The sequence below is a fragment of the Fusarium poae genome, chromosome 1 (genome assembly GCF_019609905.1).
Source record: "Fusarium poae strain DAOMC 252244 chromosome 1, whole genome shotgun sequence".
NCBI lineage: Eukaryota > Fungi > Ascomycota > Sordariomycetes > Hypocreales > Nectriaceae > Fusarium > Fusarium poae.
Genome location: NC_058399.1, coordinates 4,065,025 through 4,082,697, shown reverse-complemented (window position 1 = coordinate 4,082,697; position 17,673 = coordinate 4,065,025). Strand labels below are relative to the sequence as shown.

Sequence of the window (17,673 nt, the reverse complement as noted above, 5' to 3'; positions counted from 1 at the left end):
TACTTGAAGCGGATGTAACGAACCAGTAACATATGCCTCCCTGTACTGAGCTTTAGCGACCTTTCCCTGCTCGGCACCCTAGGTAACGCTTAGAAGGGTTATAGGCTAAGAAGCACTGAGGATGATCATCCAGCCCAACCCTGGACACACGCTAAAAACCAAACCAACCTCTTTTTTATCCTTGAACGGCCTTGACATTGGCATTGGCATTGATTGACCTTGTCCATTGAACATGACCCATGCATTCTAATGAATGGACCCCAGTCACACTCCCTGGGCGGGCCATAACCAAGACCAAAACAGCCAGCAGCTGAGTTGGGTAGTTAGTTATCGACCATTGATTGATTCATCCTTCTGGGTGATTTGCTTGCTCACTCTATCTACCTCACAAAGAGTATTGCACTACTAAGTTACACTGTAACCTAGGTAGGACATATATACAAATCATACTTGCTGGCCTTGGCATCTCAAAAAGAAACACTTCTTTATCCGGATATCGTCAGGAACAGGAATAAGCCCAAACTCAAGCACCAGGAACTGGAACTCAGCCTCTCAGCCTCTTCCTCGCACTTCTCAGACATGACGTGAACGCAAGCACTGCCTATTCGGTATACTCCGTACTCATCTCACTAACCAAAACGACTTTACTTTCACCTAGGTTTTGTTTTGCCTTTCCTAACCTACCTCATACTAACCCGTACCCGTACCCTACCTACCTACCTACCTACCTACCTACCTACCTACCTACCTACCTACCTACCTACCTAGGTATCTATCTGTAGCTTGGACCTCTTTTATCCCCGCGTCGTTTACGATTTGCATTTGCATTTGTACCTACACCAAGACCAGCATTTACTATCTCCATACGTTCATCGTCGTCATTCTTCGCCCGTCGTGTAGTCTACCTATCGCTGGATATTCCTTTTGGGTTATTTTGTTCTGTTTTGACCTATTCTATTATTCTATCTTGCCCCTTCGTTCAGATCAACAAGCTCATTAACCAATACTGGTATACATGCCTACGCTATCCATGGCTTAAGGGACCCTGCCATTTCATCGCTTGTCCGTCCGTCCCCACGCCTCGGCGACAATGACCAGGAATGAGCATGTCAATCGCATCAGCTCTGTCATGGGCTCGGGCAACAACATCGATACGTATTCTGCTGTTACCGTAAAGTCTCAGCCCCAGTCTGAGCTTGGGCTTGAGCCGCCTCAGCTTCAGTATCAATCTCAATCTCAATCTCAATCGACCTCATCTTCGACTGCCTCCACTACTCCCGCTCCCGCTTCCGCCGCTTCTACTATCTCCACTCCCACGCCCATTCCCGCTCATCACTCGCCTACTCCTAATCCGGCACCAAATACAATACCAAAGCCAGATCCAAATGCTGATACTGACGCTCTAACACCAACTCCATCCTCCTCCGCTACGACGCCTTCATCCAATACCTCTTACGTCTTTTCCTCAACGCCTCGCCGACGCCCTTCTCATCCTGCTAATTATTCTACTCGCCTCAGCGCTGATGGCACTGCTTCTTTGAGCAACCAGTGGTGAGTTCAACTTAGATCCAATCATTCATTGCCTTGGTACCTAGCATCCATGCCGTCTTCCGTCCCACGATCCCCTGCTGCCATCTCCCGCCTACATGTTCACGTTCACACCTGTCGCTTCCCGACCAAAGCTAAACGCTTCTTCCCATCTCGCAGGTCCTCCTTCAAGGATGAGCCTCAGCTCTCACCAACTGCCACTGCCACTGCCACCGCCACCGCAAACTCAACCATTTACGCTCCTCGCGCCGGTGCCAATGCTCAATCCGAAGACCGTCGCATGAGCGACCTCGCCAACTATCGACGTGAACTCGCCGTTCTTGAGACCTCCCGAGTACCTCAGATCCAACAGATTCCGCCCACCGGCGGCGCGAGCCCTCAGATAGCACCTTGGGCGAACCAGCCTGGTTCCCCTGCAAACACATTCACCATGCCCACCACTTTCTTCAACGAATCGACCGACAACTTGTCCCTCGCTTCCCAGCTTTCCCCAGGACACCAAATCAGTAACCGTCAGCAGCATCAGCATCAGCACCAGCACCCTTCGCAGCACGACGCTCCCGATGCATCCTATTTCGACGGGAGGCGTCCCTCAGCCGCCAGCATTCTGAGTGCAAGCAGCCAAGGCAGCAAAACCAGCATACGGGGTGGTTTTCGTAAGCTTCAGGGCTTCTTTGGGGAGGAATTCCCCGGGCGCGATAGCTCGGACGGTAGCCTACCCACTTCGCTCGCGGGCAAGGACCAGCGTGGACGCTCTTATAGTCATAGCCGCCCCACACATAGAGATCGCAACTATTCCAATGCCACGGATCACACTCGCGATGTCTCGCCATCATCTTCGCGACCAAGAACGCCCGTCCCAGCACCTGAGGTGGTGCCTTTTCTATATCAAGACAACAGTGTATGTACCACCCCCCGCTTCTGTCTCATTGCCCTGACTACCTCATTCTGCTTCCGTCAGTCTGGGTCTGTGATCGATACATTCCTTTTCGAATTTCTCCCTTGGATTGCTCTTACTGCCCGCTTTAGCGCTCAGCTGCCGTGTTATTCTATTTTTCTATTTATTGCCTTGCCAATGCTGCTTGGTTTGCTGACTCGAACCCCCCCCCTGTAGGACATTGCGCGCTATGGCGAGGCTCCCGTACGGGACATAATGACCGGGCCCGATCGAGAGCGATATGCTGGTGACGGCTCCTCACAAATACCCCCAAAGACATCATCATCCTCGAGGTCCGGCCATTCTATTGCCCATTTACCTGGCCATCATCGACACAATAAGAGCAACGACGACCCTCGCACGCTCAGACCTACAATGAGCAGGGACGATACAGCAATTGGCACACAAATGCCGCGCGATCGCGGGGCAGGTAGCAACGCAATGTATCCAACAAGATCTCGAGGGCAGAGCCCAACGCCCAGCACCAGGAGTGCAGGAATGACCTGGAGCAGCTCCAAATCCACACAAGTCGACGGCCAAACATCACCTAGCCATAATAATCACGGCAAGCGCGGATTTTTACGGCGACTCCGAGGGCATCACAAGGAAAAGGACGATGCTGTTGCTCGACTTCGTGACCTGCCCCAATCTACAAGGTCTCTACAGACAAAGTCTTCCAAGACCGATCTTCACCGACCCAGCGACGTATCCTCGACTACATTAGCATACGCGGGCTCTATTGGACCTGGCGATATGATCGACGCTACTGATATGCGACCAGCAACGGCACAACGTGGAGCGACCTTCAATAATAAGTTTCCTTTTGCAAAGAAGGGACGGACCTATCGACCTCAAGACTATACCGAAGAAGCAATTGGTCCGACTGATCGTAACGATCCTAATAATATGTATCACCTCGACACCAATTTGAATGATATGGAAGGCATTCTGACCAAGCCTCCTCCACTCACGCCTATGGACACTACCTTTGTCAATAATGTCGAGCCTGAGCGTCACGACTCTATCATCTCGACAGCACCCAAGGGCCGCTGGGATGCCCCGGACAGTTGGGCAGTGCGTCGTAACACGGAAGACAACTCTTACAATGGTGGCCCAGAGCTCGACGAGATTGGCAGCCCACCTCGTCCTGAAGAGAAAGCATCGCCGTACTGTATTCGAATATTTCGTTCAGATGGGACATTCTCCACTCACTCGATGTCGTTGGATTCAAGTGTCACTGATGTCATCTCCCAAGTTATTAAGAAGACGTATGTCATGGACGGTTTGGAAAACTACCATATCATCATGAAGAAGCATGATCTTATCCGGGTCCTGACGCCGCCCGAGCGACCTCTGCTCATGCAGAAGCGCCTATTACAGCAAGTTGGGTACGAAGAAAAAGATAGGATCGAAGACCTGGGACGCGAAGACAACAGTTACCTCTGCCGATTCATGTTCCTGTCCGCAAGAGAAAGCGACTTTCACGCCAAGACTACCGACATGGGACTGGCTCGGGCTCAGAAGCTCAACTATGTTGACCTCTCTGGTCGTAACCTCGTCACAATACCTATATCCCTATACTCGAAGGCTATGGAGATCATCTCCCTGAATCTTTCGCGGAACCTCTCACTTGACGTCCCCCGAGACTTCATACAATCTTGTAAACACCTGCGAGATATAAAATTTAACAACAACGAAGCCAGGAAACTGCCACCTAGTTTGAGCCGAGCAAACAAATTGACGTTCCTGGATGTTGCCAACAACCGAATCGAGCAGTTGGAGCATGCCGAACTTAACGCTCTTACTGGTATGCTCAAGATGAACTTGGCTAACAATAGACTGAAGCACTTGCCCTCTTACTTTGGAGCATACCAGTCGCTCCGCTCCCTTAATATCTCTTCCAACTTTCTCGACAAGTTCCCGACGTTTCTCTGCGGCTTGCCAAGCTTGGTCGATCTCGATTTGAGTTTTAACGCCATTGCAACGATCCCTCAAGAGATCGGCTCTTTAAGGAATCTGGAAAAGTTGTTGATAACTAACAACAGACTAACGCACGCTGTGCCTGCGACGTTCGGGCAGCTCGTCAGTCTCCGCGAACTCGACATCAAGTACAACGGAATTTCCAGCATCGACATCATCTCGGAGCTACCCAAACTCGAGATTCTTTCTGCGGATCACAACTGCGTCTCTGCTTTCGTCGGACAGTTTGAATCCCTTCGACAGCTCAAACTGAACTCTAACCCCCTTAACAAATTCGAAATTGTAGCTCCTGTACCTACCCTCAAGATCCTGAACCTCTCGAACGCCCAGTTGGCTAGCATTGACTCGTCGTTCGCAAACATGGTGAACCTTGAGCATTTGATATTGGACAAGAACTACTTCGTTTCTTTGCCCCAGGAAATCGGTACTTTGAGCAGGCTCGAGCATTTCAGCATTGCCAACAACTCTGTGGGAGAGCTACCATCCCAGATTGGTTGTCTCACTGAGTTGAGAGTGCTCAACGTCCGAGGAAACAACATTTCCAAGCTGCCGATGGAATTGTGGTGGGCAAACCGACTTGAGACGTTCAACGCCTCTTCCAACGTTCTGGAACATTTCCCCAAACCTGCTTCAAGAGCACCGCGAGTACCAGGGGAGGAATCACAGCCAGCACCCCCTCCCGTTAATGGGAGGGCACCCCCTCTAGGAACTTTGTCGGCCACTGCAAGCTCCGAAGAACTGTCTGATGATAGGAGGCCGAGTCAAAACTCGAGCACCCTACTTAGTGTTGGACCGTCCCCGCTCAATGCTGGTGATCGCAAGAGCTCTGTTGTGTCTGTCTATGGTAAAGGTGGCCGTAAGACGTCTGTTGTTTCTAGATCTGCCACTCCATCGGCCCCTACGCAGTCTATCAACCCAAGGAAGGATTCTGGATTGTCATCGAGGCTCAATAACACATTTGCTGGTTCTCTGAGGAACCTTCATCTTGCTGATAACCGTCTTGACGACGATGTCTTTGACCAGATTACGCTCCTAACCGAGCTCCGGGTACTGAACCTGTCCTACAACGACGAAATAAGCGATATGCCCCAACGATCGATCAAGAGCTGGCCGCAACTTGTTGAGCTTTATCTGTCTGGTAACGCACTCACAACATTACCCGCCGATGACCTCGAGGAGTCCAGCTTACTCCAGGCACTCTACATTAATGGCAACAGGTTTACCAACTTGCCGGCCGATATCTCGCGGGCCAAGAATCTTGCTGTTCTCGATTGTGGTAGTAATTACTTGAAGTACAACATTTCAAACGTGCCATATGATTGGAATTGGAACCTCAACCCGAACTTGAGATATCTTAATCTGTCCGGTAATAAGCGTTTGGAGATCAAGCAAACAGCTACTGGCCCGCTAGGCCCTGGTGCTGTTAACCGCGAGGAATATACAGACTTCAGTCGTCTGCTTAACCTGCGTATCTTGGGTCTGATGGATGTTACTCTTACACAACCAAGCATCCCGGATCAGAGCGAAGACAGACGTGTCCGTACGTCTGGCTCTCTCGCCGGCCACCTACCTTATGGAATGGCTGATACGCTTGGTAAGCATGAGCATTTGTCAACGGTTGATCTTGTGGTGCCAAGATTCAACGCATCGGAAACCGAGATGCTCCTGGGTCTGTTTGATGGACAGGCCTTGTCCAGTGGCGGGTCTAAGATCGCCAAGTATCTCCACGAAAACTTTGGTCACATTTTTGCCCTTGAGCTCAAAGCATTGAAGACACGCTTGAACGAGACTCCAGTTGATGCCCTGCGACGGGCCTTTTTGGCGCTCAATAAAGACTTGGTTACTATTGCGATTCAACAATCAGAGGAACGGCCTCTTCAGACACATAGGAACTCTGGCCAGCCAATCATACTCACGAAGGAGGATCTCAACTCGGGCGGCGTGGCAACCGTCGTTTATCTCCAAAGTACGGAACTTTATGTCGCAAATGTCGGAGATGCGCAGGCGATGGTGATCCAGACCGATGGCACTCATAAGATGTTGACTCGCAAGCATGATCCTGCCGAGCCTAATGAACGATCGCGCATTCGCGAAGCCGGTGGATGGGTTTCGCGCAATGGAAGGCTGAACGACTTGCTTCAAGTCTCGCGTGCTTTTGGATATGTCGACCTGATGCCAGCTGTACAAGCGGCACCCTATGTCAGTAACATGACTATTCGAGAGCAGGACGACATCATTTTGATTGCTACGGGAGAACTCTGGGAGTACTTGTCGCCGGGTCTGGTTACCGATGTTGCGAGGGCCGAGCGACAAGATCTAATGCGGGCCGCTCAGAAGCTTCGCGATCTGGCTATCGCATATGGCGCCTCAGGCAAAATTATGGTTATGATGATCAGTGTGGCGGATCTCAAGCGACGAGTCGAGCGATCGAGGCTTCATCGCGGCGCTAGTATGTCGCTTTATCCCTCTGGTATACCCGACGATGCTCAGGTCCTCAACACCAGAAGAGGCCGAAGGACCAAAGGCGATGTTCTTGATTCCTCACTCAACCGCCTTGAAGCCGAGATTCCTGCGCCCACCGGCAATGTATCCATCGTGTTCACCGATATCAAGAACTCAACAACGCTTTGGGAAATGTACCCTAGTGCTATGAGATCAGCCATCAAGCTCCACAACGAAGTCATGCGTCGGCAACTGAGACGAATTGGTGGTTACGAGGTCAAGACTGAAGGTGATGCATTTATGGTGTCTTTCCCAACAGCCACATCAGCGCTTTTGTGGACGTTTGCGGTGCAGATGCAGCTTCTCGATGTGAATTGGCCATCAGAAGTCTTGAACTCGGTCTCATGTCAGCCTATATTCGACAAGGACAACAGCCTTATTTTCAAAGGACTGTCAGTACGTATGGGCATACACTTTGGTGATTGTGTGAGCGAGACAGATCCAGTTACTCGCCGTATGGATTACTTCGGACCCATGGTGAATAAGGCAGCTCGAATTTCTGCCGTGGCAGATGGCGGCCAGATTACTGTTTCTACTGACTTCATCTCAGAGATACAACGGTGCCTCGAGAATTACCAAGACACGGATCGAAGCAATGCTTCCGGCTCTGAGGATACCTTTGGCGACGAAGAGACCTATGCCAGCGCGATCCGAAAGGACTTGAGATCCCTTACCTCTCAGGGCTTTGAGGTTAAGGAAATGGGCGAAAAGAAATTGAAGGGTCTTGAAAATCCCGAAGTCGTGTACTCACTGTATCCTCATGCTTTGGCTGGACGCATCGAGTTCCATTCGCAGCATGATAGGAAGGAAGAAGGGGGCGGAGGCGATAAGCCGGCTGTCCTTGCGCCTGGAACTGAGTTGTCTATCGATCCGGACAGCGTCTGGACTCTTTGGAGAATAAGCCTACGCCTCGAGATGCTTTGCAGTTCATTAGAAGGAAACGAGCCCCCAGGTCTTCAGCCGCCCGAGACAGAGCTGCTCGAGAGGATCAAACAACGCGGAGGCGAGGTGACAGATCGATTCTTGTTGAATTTCTTAGAACATCAAGTAGCCAGGATAGAGGTGAGTTTGAAACGGCATTTAGTCGACCGTCCCCTTTACTAATGTTTACAGACCTGTATCTCGACACTAGCGATGCGCCACATTGCCATTGGTGGCGGAACTATTAAGGAACTCGAGGATCTTCATGGTCCAATGTCCGCCATATTGGATCAATTTATGGCCCAGAACAGAGAATTAAAACGTTACAGGAGGAGATATGGCGCGCTGCCCAACCCAATGAGCAGCATTAGTACTAGCGAAGAAGAAGAAGAGGAGGAAGACGATGACGACGACGACGACGACGACGATCCCGACACCGAAGAAGGGAGCAATACAGAGCAAGAGTTGTGATCCTGAACGACCGGTTCGTCAGAACCAAACATTAGCACTTATATAAGCTATAATCATCCACATGACACGAGGAACGACCCTAGGAGGTTGGACAGAACGCTTTGTTTTTTTACTTTTGATGGGAATTGAATGGAAGGAAGCGGTTGCGGGGTTTTATGGCGGGAAAACATGTTTTGGCTGGGTGCAGGTTTGCTCTCTGGGTGTATTCCAGGCGGTTTGGCGGTAGGTGCTCATGATGTGCTTGAGAATTGGAAAAGATATTCGGCTGGAGAAGCAGTGCATGGCGTTGGGCTACGGGGAAATTAAGGACATACTGATGATTGGCGGGTTTTGTCCATCAATATGCGCACTTCTTGCGCCTACTGGGATTGTTGAATGACTGGTTCTGCTTTCAATAGGGTATGAATGGCGCGCGCACGTATGCATTGTTTATACGATATGTTAGGCATTTCAAAACAAGCTGATGTAGTATTATAAGTCATTGCTTATACACATGTCATGAATAGTGACAAGGCATGCTAGGACTAAAGCTAGCTAATACGCCTCAAGATTCTGATTTTGGGCGACATTCGGGGTCCAACCCACCAGCCACCGGTATAGCCCCTGACGAAGTTTCTCAAGGCCGCAACGTGAGCACCCAGGCCAAGGACCCTCTCGCCACCAATCCTTCCCTCATCGCTTTCATCGCCTATAGGTGAAGAGCCTGGCTTGAGGAACTCAATGCCGTCATAGCCTGTTACCACTCCTACAACCTGCCATCCGCCCATCACTTTGCCTGGGTCTTCGGTTAGAGCATAGTCAAAACGCTCCCAGAAATGAGGCAGGCTAAGATTTCCCTCCTTCTCCGTCTTGTCAAAAAGCAATACAGGAGCTGTGGCATCTGGCCCCGGGGTTATGGGAAAAGCAAGAGGATAGCCAGACGGGTTCTGTCCAAAGAGTGTAAGTCCAGTCATGCAGGTCAACACATCGGCGTGAACGTTCATAACGGGAGTGGGATCGTCGCGAGTGATGTAATGCAGTTGCTGAAGTGCATCGCCACCAGGATAGTTCAAAGATGAGAAGAGGAGCATAACGATACTGGCCCCAAAGCTGGCCAGGGTGAATACGATAGTAATGACAAAAGCGGCGTGATAGACAATGGTCTTGGACGCACGCGAGGAAATATAGTTAGCTCCAAGAGCAGCAGCAGCAGTGAGAGATGGAACAACATAAAAGATGAAGCGGGCCTCCTTATGCGGCTGAGCAGAGTAGATAGCAACGAAGAGTAAGTTGGGTATCGTCAGGGCCTGTGCAGCTCGTGAAGTACCCGGTTGGAGAAGTGCAAAGACGATCAGAGCCGGCACAAAGGGGTTGAGCATGAGCTTTGGTAGCGCCGATGTGAAATAATAGTGCCATGGAGAGACACCCCATTCCGACGAAGATCCGAGGATAGCGTTGAAATAGAAACCCCAGAGCTCAGGCCATAACCACTTCTGCCAAAAGTATGAATCGATGGGTACTGAAACAAGGATAGAGGCGATGAAAGACGAGAAGAAGACGAGAATCAACGGGCCTAGGGCGATGCGGCCGGTGATAAGGAGGTAAAGCCCTGTGGTGCCTAAGAGTATGGCGACTTCGGATCGGAAGACTGCTGCTGCAATGACGAAAAGGGCAATGGCTTGCTTATGGCGAATGAAAGAGAGTTTAGTCGAGGACTGTGGTAGCAGAAATGCCGAGGCGAGAGTTGCTGTTCTTTTTGTGAGCTGGCGTTACTGGGAGGCAAGTGAAATATGTTACTTACTTAAACCAAAGGCATACATGTTAGGCAATGTCCGTGAAAGGTAATAGTTGATGTGAAACTGGCTGGCCATAAACACAACCCACCAAGCCGAGACACCTTGTCCGTAAGCTCTCTTCAAAAGGTTCTTGAATGTCAAAAGAGCCGCGACATTTGCCGCAGCAAGCAGTCCTCGCACTACGAGCTGTGCATGCTCGAAGCCGACGAGAGCAATAATAGGTTGCCCTATACCAGCCAGAAACACAGCACCGAGAAACGTCCGAGGCACAGCACCAGGGAAGGTGAAATGATCGTAGGCGTGTGAGAGGCGAAAATTAACATTTTTGGTGGGCGTTCCATAGATGAGGATGTCGTGTGCTGCTTGGATGTTGAACGACTCCTCAACTTTAGTGTATGGAGAGACGAGGAGATGAGTGAGTGGAATAGTGATAAGGAGGGATGTCAGGATGATATCTAATAAGTGTCAGTCTCGGTTTTCGGGCTAAAAGAGTGGTTTGACACTGTGGTCATACCTGATGTCTTCATCTTGGCTGATATTTGATAGTGAGAGCTTCCTCCACAAGAGAGCTACTGTTTTAGCTTGGAGATTGATGTACGTGAATGCTTGTCTTGCAGAGCGCAAAAGTTGGGAATTTCCTCAAAAAGACGGAAAGAAAAGCATCAATGAAGAAACACGCCTCATTTTATTTTAACTTCATCCAAAAGTAACGTACATGATTGCATCTTGTTCATTCATAGAAATCTAGACTACAGCTCTACATACCTACCTCTTTAGGGGTCTTCGGATCGGCCTAACCAATCCCCCGCAGTGATTCCTTCCCCAGGTCTACATAAGCCTGTAGGCATGGAGGTGTGTTTAAGCCACAATGGCAGCTACCTAGGTAGGTACAACCTGTGGGTACGTACCTGCTTACAGGCGGCGGGCAGGCACCACAAGCCAGGTCGAGGATCCATAGCTGAGATAGAAGGCCGATACGATAGTTAAGTTACACATCATCGTCAACTCTCGACTGTCAAATTCAACCCTTTCTTCACGATCAACACCGTCGCCCAAGATGTGGTTCTTTGGGAGTTTTCTTTATGGTAGATGACACACTACTCTTCCTCCACCAATGCGCACCTGCTAATTCATCTTGCAGTCTGCATTCTCCTCATCAATGCTGTCGCTGTCCTTTCCGAAGATCGATTCCTCGCACGCAGTACGAACCACCCCAATTCCGAGTCTACCTATATCCGCGCATGTTTTATCTGACGCATTCTGTCCAGTCAATCTTTCGCCAGCATCATATGATCCCGCATTTGGCGCTGGCCCCGATGCCAGTGTCAAGGCCAAGATCATCAATCTCATCGCGAGCGTTCGAACCATAATGAGGAGTATGTCCAATCTCCATCTTCACGCAGCGCGACACATATGGAGAGGACGTTGCACTGTACACTGCGACCAGACACTAACGTCGTCCTAGTGCCATTGATTTTCGTCAACTCTGTTATTATTCTTTACGAGCTCATACTTGGCTGAGTCCAAGCTCCATATTTGGACAAATATATACGGCACGGTTATAAAAGAGGACGCAGTAGACTTTTCCAGGCATTAATGGAGTCAGGCAATTTTTGAGTTGGAGTTTTGTTGATATAAATCACGACAAGCCATGCGTGGGGTCACCATAACTTGGTATGGGGGCGACGTGGAACGAGTCAGTATGAAAGGGAGACAGGCTCCTTATGAAATTGAGCGCCATGTTTCATGTAGCAGAAATCCCGTAGGCTTGAGCTTCTGGCTCCCTATGTAACTCATGTATAGTACAACTGCTGCACCACAGGCTGCAACCCTCAGCGCCCAAGTAAAACTGAATAAGCGAGCTTGTTGGAATAATAATATCTAATCCATGCTCTTTTGCCGATGTGATTCATCCTCTATTCATTGTACCTGTAATTAGAAGCTCCTGCGACCACCACAAGGCCATGGCAAACTTTGTCAAAGAGGCCAGAAGGGGTAGAGGAATTGTGCTCAAGATGATGTTTGGCCAGCCCAAAAGACGTCTCGTCTCGTCTCTTACTTGCGCTTGCGCCTTTGGCCATGTCTTTGTCCGTATAATGGCAGCTTCATTGAAGGTGTATGGGTATCCTACATCCACCAAAACCCGCGAGAGCATAACGATAAACCCGAGTTCCGTCCGTATCCTCTTACTCTTGTGTAAACGCTGCAAACTATGTGTGTGTGTTCAAAGATTATGAGAGCAAGTTTGTGCTCTTTTTGCGGCCCAGACTGAAGCTGAGACGGTCTTTGAGTTTGTCATGCTTCTCGCTCGAATCGCCGTTAGGGGTGTCAGGGGCCTGCGCGCCTGATTTATCTTTGTGAAAAAGTGAGAAACTCTTCCGTGACATCGACTTGCTACCCCTCTTGGTCCGGTCGAGAATCCCATTGCTTTGGGGTGTTCCGTTCTCCTTCTTCCTTACTTCGTCCTCTTGCGCGGCCGATTTCTTGCTGGCCTCCAGAACTTTGGCGAGCTCGTCATTCTCGTTTCTCCGTGTTTGCATCGCCTTAAGACTATCTTCTCTTCGTTTCTTCTCGTCAAGCTTGGCCTGCTTCTCCCGCTCCTTTTCTGCAAGCTTCTCGGCCTTTTCTACCGCTTCACGCTCTTTCTTCTCTCGCTTCTTGTCTTCCTTGGATTTGACTTCTTCCTTCTGAGTCTGAACACGGTGTAAACCATTAGTCGTAGCTGTGGAAGGGGGTGAAGCATCAGTTGGAGGAGCAGAAGGCATAGCCGGCGCTGTTCTTGCATGAGCAAGGTTCGCCATCGATTCATGATGCGCCAAGGGTGACATGGGTTGCGTTGCTTGCCGCTTCAATGGTGAAGTATCAGCCTTGTCGCCGTTCTCCTGAGCTAGGTTGGCCACCTCGCTGGCGAGTTTCACCTCCTCCATGCCCTCCTTCTCCTGCTCCTCCCGCACCTTTTCGAACGTTGTTTCCTGGTAGAACAACACATATGCGGTGGCCATTCCGGGTTTATCACCGAAAAAGTTGCGAACAAAATTTTTATCCACCGGTTCAACCATTTCATCATCAAATAAGATCCATCCTCGACCTGGAACCTTGATTATAGACACATAGTGACCATGATAGGCATTGCCGCCAATGTGAACCACCACTGCATAAAGCTCATATAGCCGATCCGGGTCTTCGGCATTATCCATCGTATTGAACATGCGTAGATGGTAGGGATACACGACCCTGTGGAAAAGTTTTTGCAAACGGCTGTAGTCTTCTGTATACTTGAATCTCTTCAAGTGAAGTGTCAGGATTTTAGGTAATCGCTTCACCTTCATTCTCTTCTCAGCTTCCTGAAGACCTCCACAGTGATCGCAGTGGAACTTATTCCTCTCGCAGAGCATCTCTTCGGCTGAAAATTTGCGTAGACAGGATGTTACGGAAGAATGCTCCTCGAGATCGATGGACAGATCAAGAAATGTCTCATCACGCTGAGAAGCAGTTTCACAAGTCAAACACTTGGTTTCTGATGTCAGAACGCCTTCAAAAATATCATGAACCCATCCAGTCGCCGGCGAGCTTGCACCAGCCACATGGTTCGCCATTGCCGATCCAAGAATATTTTCGACTGAAGTGGCCAGCCCGCCAAGACCGTTAGGGGGCGCTTGTAACTTCATCTGGCGAGCCGTACTTTCAACGGAGTTTATGACATCGTTTAACACAAGACCGTAGAACTCATGAGCATCTTGGTGCATGGAATTCCTGAACATCTCGTTGTCGCGTTTGAATATTTCTAGAAATCGCTGAGGACTGAGGACTCCGGTATGAGTATTGCTTTCAAGCAAAGCCAAAAAGATATCCTTGAGCCCTGTGAAGGTGCACTCGTCCATACCATAGGACGTGGCATTCTCCCTCGCCAGCTCGAGGATAGGCCCCTTGATCATGGCTTGTTTTTTCTTGTATTCGGGTGTATCAGGTTTGTCTTCGGGTCGGACGCCTACCTGCCCTGGTAATTGATGACTTGAATTTTGTCTTTGCTTGATTACCTGGGAAGTGCTGAGTCCCTTTTGCTTGGGTGAGCTCTCCACAGGGTCGGTGGGCGGAGGTCTGATGGTAATGGGAACTTTGGGTCGGCTACCGTTTGTCTCCGTGGGCGAGATGGGGGGGTAGTTGACGACATTGTTTCGAAACGATTCGGAGTAAAAGAGAGCCTGCACAATCGAGTTGCAGTAGCTAGACGAAAGGGTCAGTATAACAGCCTGGCTGAGTGATGACTAGCATATCTCGTACCATGTGTTTCCAAACTATTGACAGGTTAGCCTACTTTTCGTAAAACGTGGTATGGCCAAGTTGAATCAGAGACGGACAGCTTTGCGCCAGGTTTCTTAGGCAGGGCTCGACATACATTCTCAAGACCGAAGAAGCGATCGGTGCCGTCATCTCGGAGGGAACCGGCGTTCTGGAGCATTTTCTCGAGCGGCGTAAGGTCGAGGACAGGCTCCTCTTTCTTCTTTGCGACAGCATCTTGCTTGTTGGATGTAGTGGTTGTGGCCTAGAAGCAGTAGCGAGAGGCATTTTGTCAGTCATGAGAACCATACTTGGCGCAACTTGAAGCGATAGATCAGGTGGAACTGGGACAATCCGAGATGAAAATGGGCAGTAAGCAAGTCCAAGACATACAGTGCCAGAACCCTTTATCTTGTTGAAAAACCCGGCCATGGCGATATCGTGACGTCGTCAGTGGTAGCAACTCGGTAGGAAGGTCGCGGACTTGGTGAGCCGATCGAAGGACGTTATTAAACGGCTGACCCGCAACAGCTGCGGCAGCAGCACCTCGACAAAGAGAGTCGCAATTGGGACAAATTACCATGCGCGAATGGCTTCAATTTTGCGGAATGTGAGCAAAGAATCGCGCAAAGCGGACAAGACGGGTTGAGAAACGGTAAGCCAAGTCAAATTCAGAGTTGCCGAGTGTTGAGCGAGGAATGGCGCAGGTGCTGGAACTTGGCACCAACTTGGGGAAAAGCGAGGCGTGGTTGTGTGGCGTGGACACGATAGCGCCGGTTGGAGCTACTATACTGATCTGAAAGCCGAACCAGAGACGAAGCAATCGTTGTCTGTGTGTGGTTTGCCGTGGTTATGAAGAAAAGAAATGCAATTAAGGTAGAAGAGTGATCGAAGATGGCTCCCAAAGCACCTTGGATGTAAGAGGGAGGACTAGAAGACAAGGTAAGGCAAGGCAGTAGAGTAGAAAGCAATCCAAGCTGCTCTCTGCTTCTGCTGTAGATGGAAGGCACAGATTGAGGTAGGCGAGGTAAGGTAAGCAAGCAGGCAGGGTCAACCGCCGATGTAAGGAAGGTAAGGATGAGGGTGGCGGGAAATGACCTGGATGGAGGTCAAGTCCGGGGGAAATGATAGTGGACATGCTAACATGAAAGTGAAAGTGGAGGAGATGAAAAGAAGGATGGATCAGTGACCTCGTGGTTGGATCCAATGGCACCGCGCCCCAACATGGTAGGTACAGTGGTGAGGTTCCAGGACGTAGGATTTCATCCATGGACCCTGGACAGAGCTGAACTGGGTTGTGACTGGACCATGGATTATACTTACCTGCCTTGAGTTACAGTACATTTCAGCGTAGTTGGTAAGTTAGTAAGTTGCTGGGGTATTTTTACAGGTAGTCGTACCAGAACAAGTCATGATAGGAAATTCCACAGCCTGTAACTAGATCTTAGTAGGCACCGTTGATGAGTTTGTTGATGGATGTTTCTTTCTCAATATCTAGGTAGGGCGGGTAACATGGTCAACAACAGCCATGGTCTCCTTCTTGTTGAGCGACTGTAGTATTTGGCCGATGCGAATAATATCATACGGAAATATTGTCTCCCAATACTACGAAGGTACCTACATATCCGTACAGATCGACCTAAGGGATGGAAGGCTCGCGCAACCCCAGTTTGCCTAGACCCTCGAAGCCCCTCCAATGGCCCCCCTCTAGCCTTCAGTATAGCGCTAGCGCTACCACTCTCTTATGATGGTGCAAGGTTTGCTGGGTCTCTATGTAAATCCTTCAGAAAATACAACCTCAAAACCAGGACGAAATGCAGAGCCATGAGAACCTCAGAACATGATATTAGACTAAAGAGTCTGCTCGTCTGTTCTCTCATTCAAACTGGTATGACCACTAGGTACATACACAAGCATTATGCAAGCTATTGACAACTTAGTTCACTCAAGTTCCAGGTAGTACCTTTGTGCGGTATAAAGGCGCCTTTAAACCCAGTAACTGGACTGGAAAGACTAAACTCGATGTAGACGCCCAACATCATCGCTGAAGAGGGGCCCGGGGTACTGTACGGGGTATGTGCCATTGCGCCAGATCAGACCTAGCCAGACCTGTCCTGGACTGAACATGGTGTGGACGGACGGTTGATAGACGCCAGCTACTGGCCCAGTGTCTAGGTCGGTAGGAGGCCAGGCCCAGGCCCAGCAACTAAATAAGTTACGATCCATCTTCTGGCACGTTAGAGCCATACACAGTCAAGAGCTCAGCATGGGCTCGAAGTTGTTGTTGATCAGGAATTCAATAAATAGACGCCATGATACCGTAATAATAGCTTCTAAAGGGTAACAGGCAGAAAAATACACTGTGGTTTCAGCTCTTCTTCTGATTGATATTTCATTTACTTCGACAGACTCATGAATCCGGCTTATCGACAGTCCATTCAAGGGAAAAGCCAACATCAGATAGCCATTGTCTTTAGAACTTGTGAGTGGGCAGGGTTTGTTCAGAGGAGCGACATAGATAACCTCCCCATGATCCTGCATGCTTTCCTCACAGGCAGTTACAAAGGTAGACGGCAAGCCCGACGCAGATGTTAATTGGCCGTGCCTTTAGGCCAGCAAATAAACCTCTTCCACGATAGCCTCCAACAAATAGGTAATTGGCAGACAAACCCTTTTCTTTGGTGGACCAACAACAGGTGTAATGTCAAGAGTCAAACAGTCACGCCAGTAAAAGACACGGATAACTCCAAAAGTCCCTCATATGTTTACCTTGTTACTTCCTGTACAACTGTTCTGCACTCTCGAACAGTGATATCTTCAGGAAATCCCGGCACTGTATATCAACTCTCCGCAACCGGCAAATAGCTCCAGAAGCCACTCCCAAGTTGAAATGACGGCGTCAAAAGCACTAGTTCCAACTTCGAGACTTGTTCTTTGGTGCGGTAAATAACGAACAGCGCCACAACTCATCGGTTATTAGCCTTCCCCAGCTCTGGATGCCTGTGCCTCTCTTTAAGTTTGGGGTTGGCTTTTAGCCGAAGGTTGAGCATTCTACAGCAAGCGAACGCCGAGACGAACCAACCACCGCCAAGTCGGAGAAGACTGACTGTATCGTTGTTGATCAGAGCAAGATTCTCTCACCCAAGTCTCGCGAGTAACCCTGTGTCATTGGCGTGGCTGCACTTACTCGAAACCCCCGATTTACACAGTCAGAAACATGTTGCCTTGTATGATAAGGTAACGTCGTCTTTTTCGTTGCCC

At 49.7% G+C, this 17,673-nt stretch overlaps 4 protein-coding genes across 4 annotated transcripts; 2 read left to right on the top strand and 2 right to left on the bottom strand.

The window, feature by feature from the left end:
* Positions 1-1,090: 1,090 nt before the first annotated feature.
* FPOAC1_001326 (uncharacterized protein) lies at positions 1,091-8,359 on the top strand (the record flags this gene model as incomplete). Its single annotated transcript, XM_044845931.1, has 4 exons — positions 1,091-1,551; positions 1,708-2,449; positions 2,663-8,029; positions 8,081-8,359. The coding sequence occupies 4 exons, from the start codon at positions 1,091-1,093 to the stop codon at positions 8,357-8,359; spliced, it is 6,849 nt and encodes a 2,282-aa protein (XP_044711847.1).
* A 530-nt stretch (positions 8,360-8,889) lies between these two features.
* FPOAC1_001325 (uncharacterized protein) lies at positions 8,890-10,661 on the bottom strand (the record flags this gene model as incomplete). The annotated part of the gene is made up of 3 exons (XM_044845930.1): positions 8,890-10,085; positions 10,140-10,589; positions 10,649-10,661. The coding sequence occupies 3 exons, from the start codon at positions 10,659-10,661 to the stop codon at positions 8,890-8,892; spliced, it is 1,659 nt and encodes a 552-aa protein (XP_044711846.1).
* Positions 10,662-11,191: 530 nt separating this feature from the next.
* Positions 11,192-11,655, top strand: FPOAC1_001324 (uncharacterized protein; the record flags this gene model as incomplete). Its single annotated transcript, XM_044845929.1, has 4 exons — positions 11,192-11,219; positions 11,276-11,335; positions 11,403-11,510; positions 11,600-11,655. The coding sequence occupies 4 exons, from the start codon at positions 11,192-11,194 to the stop codon at positions 11,653-11,655; spliced, it is 252 nt and encodes an 83-aa protein (XP_044711845.1).
* Positions 11,656-12,365: 710 nt separating this feature from the next.
* On the bottom strand, positions 12,366-14,844 carry FPOAC1_001323 (uncharacterized protein; the record flags this gene model as incomplete). Its single annotated transcript, XM_044845928.1, has 4 exons — positions 12,366-14,358; positions 14,416-14,429; positions 14,531-14,677; positions 14,806-14,844. The coding sequence occupies 4 exons, from the start codon at positions 14,842-14,844 to the stop codon at positions 12,366-12,368; spliced, it is 2,193 nt and encodes a 730-aa protein (XP_044711844.1).
* Between the last annotated feature and the right edge of the window lie 2,829 nt (positions 14,845-17,673).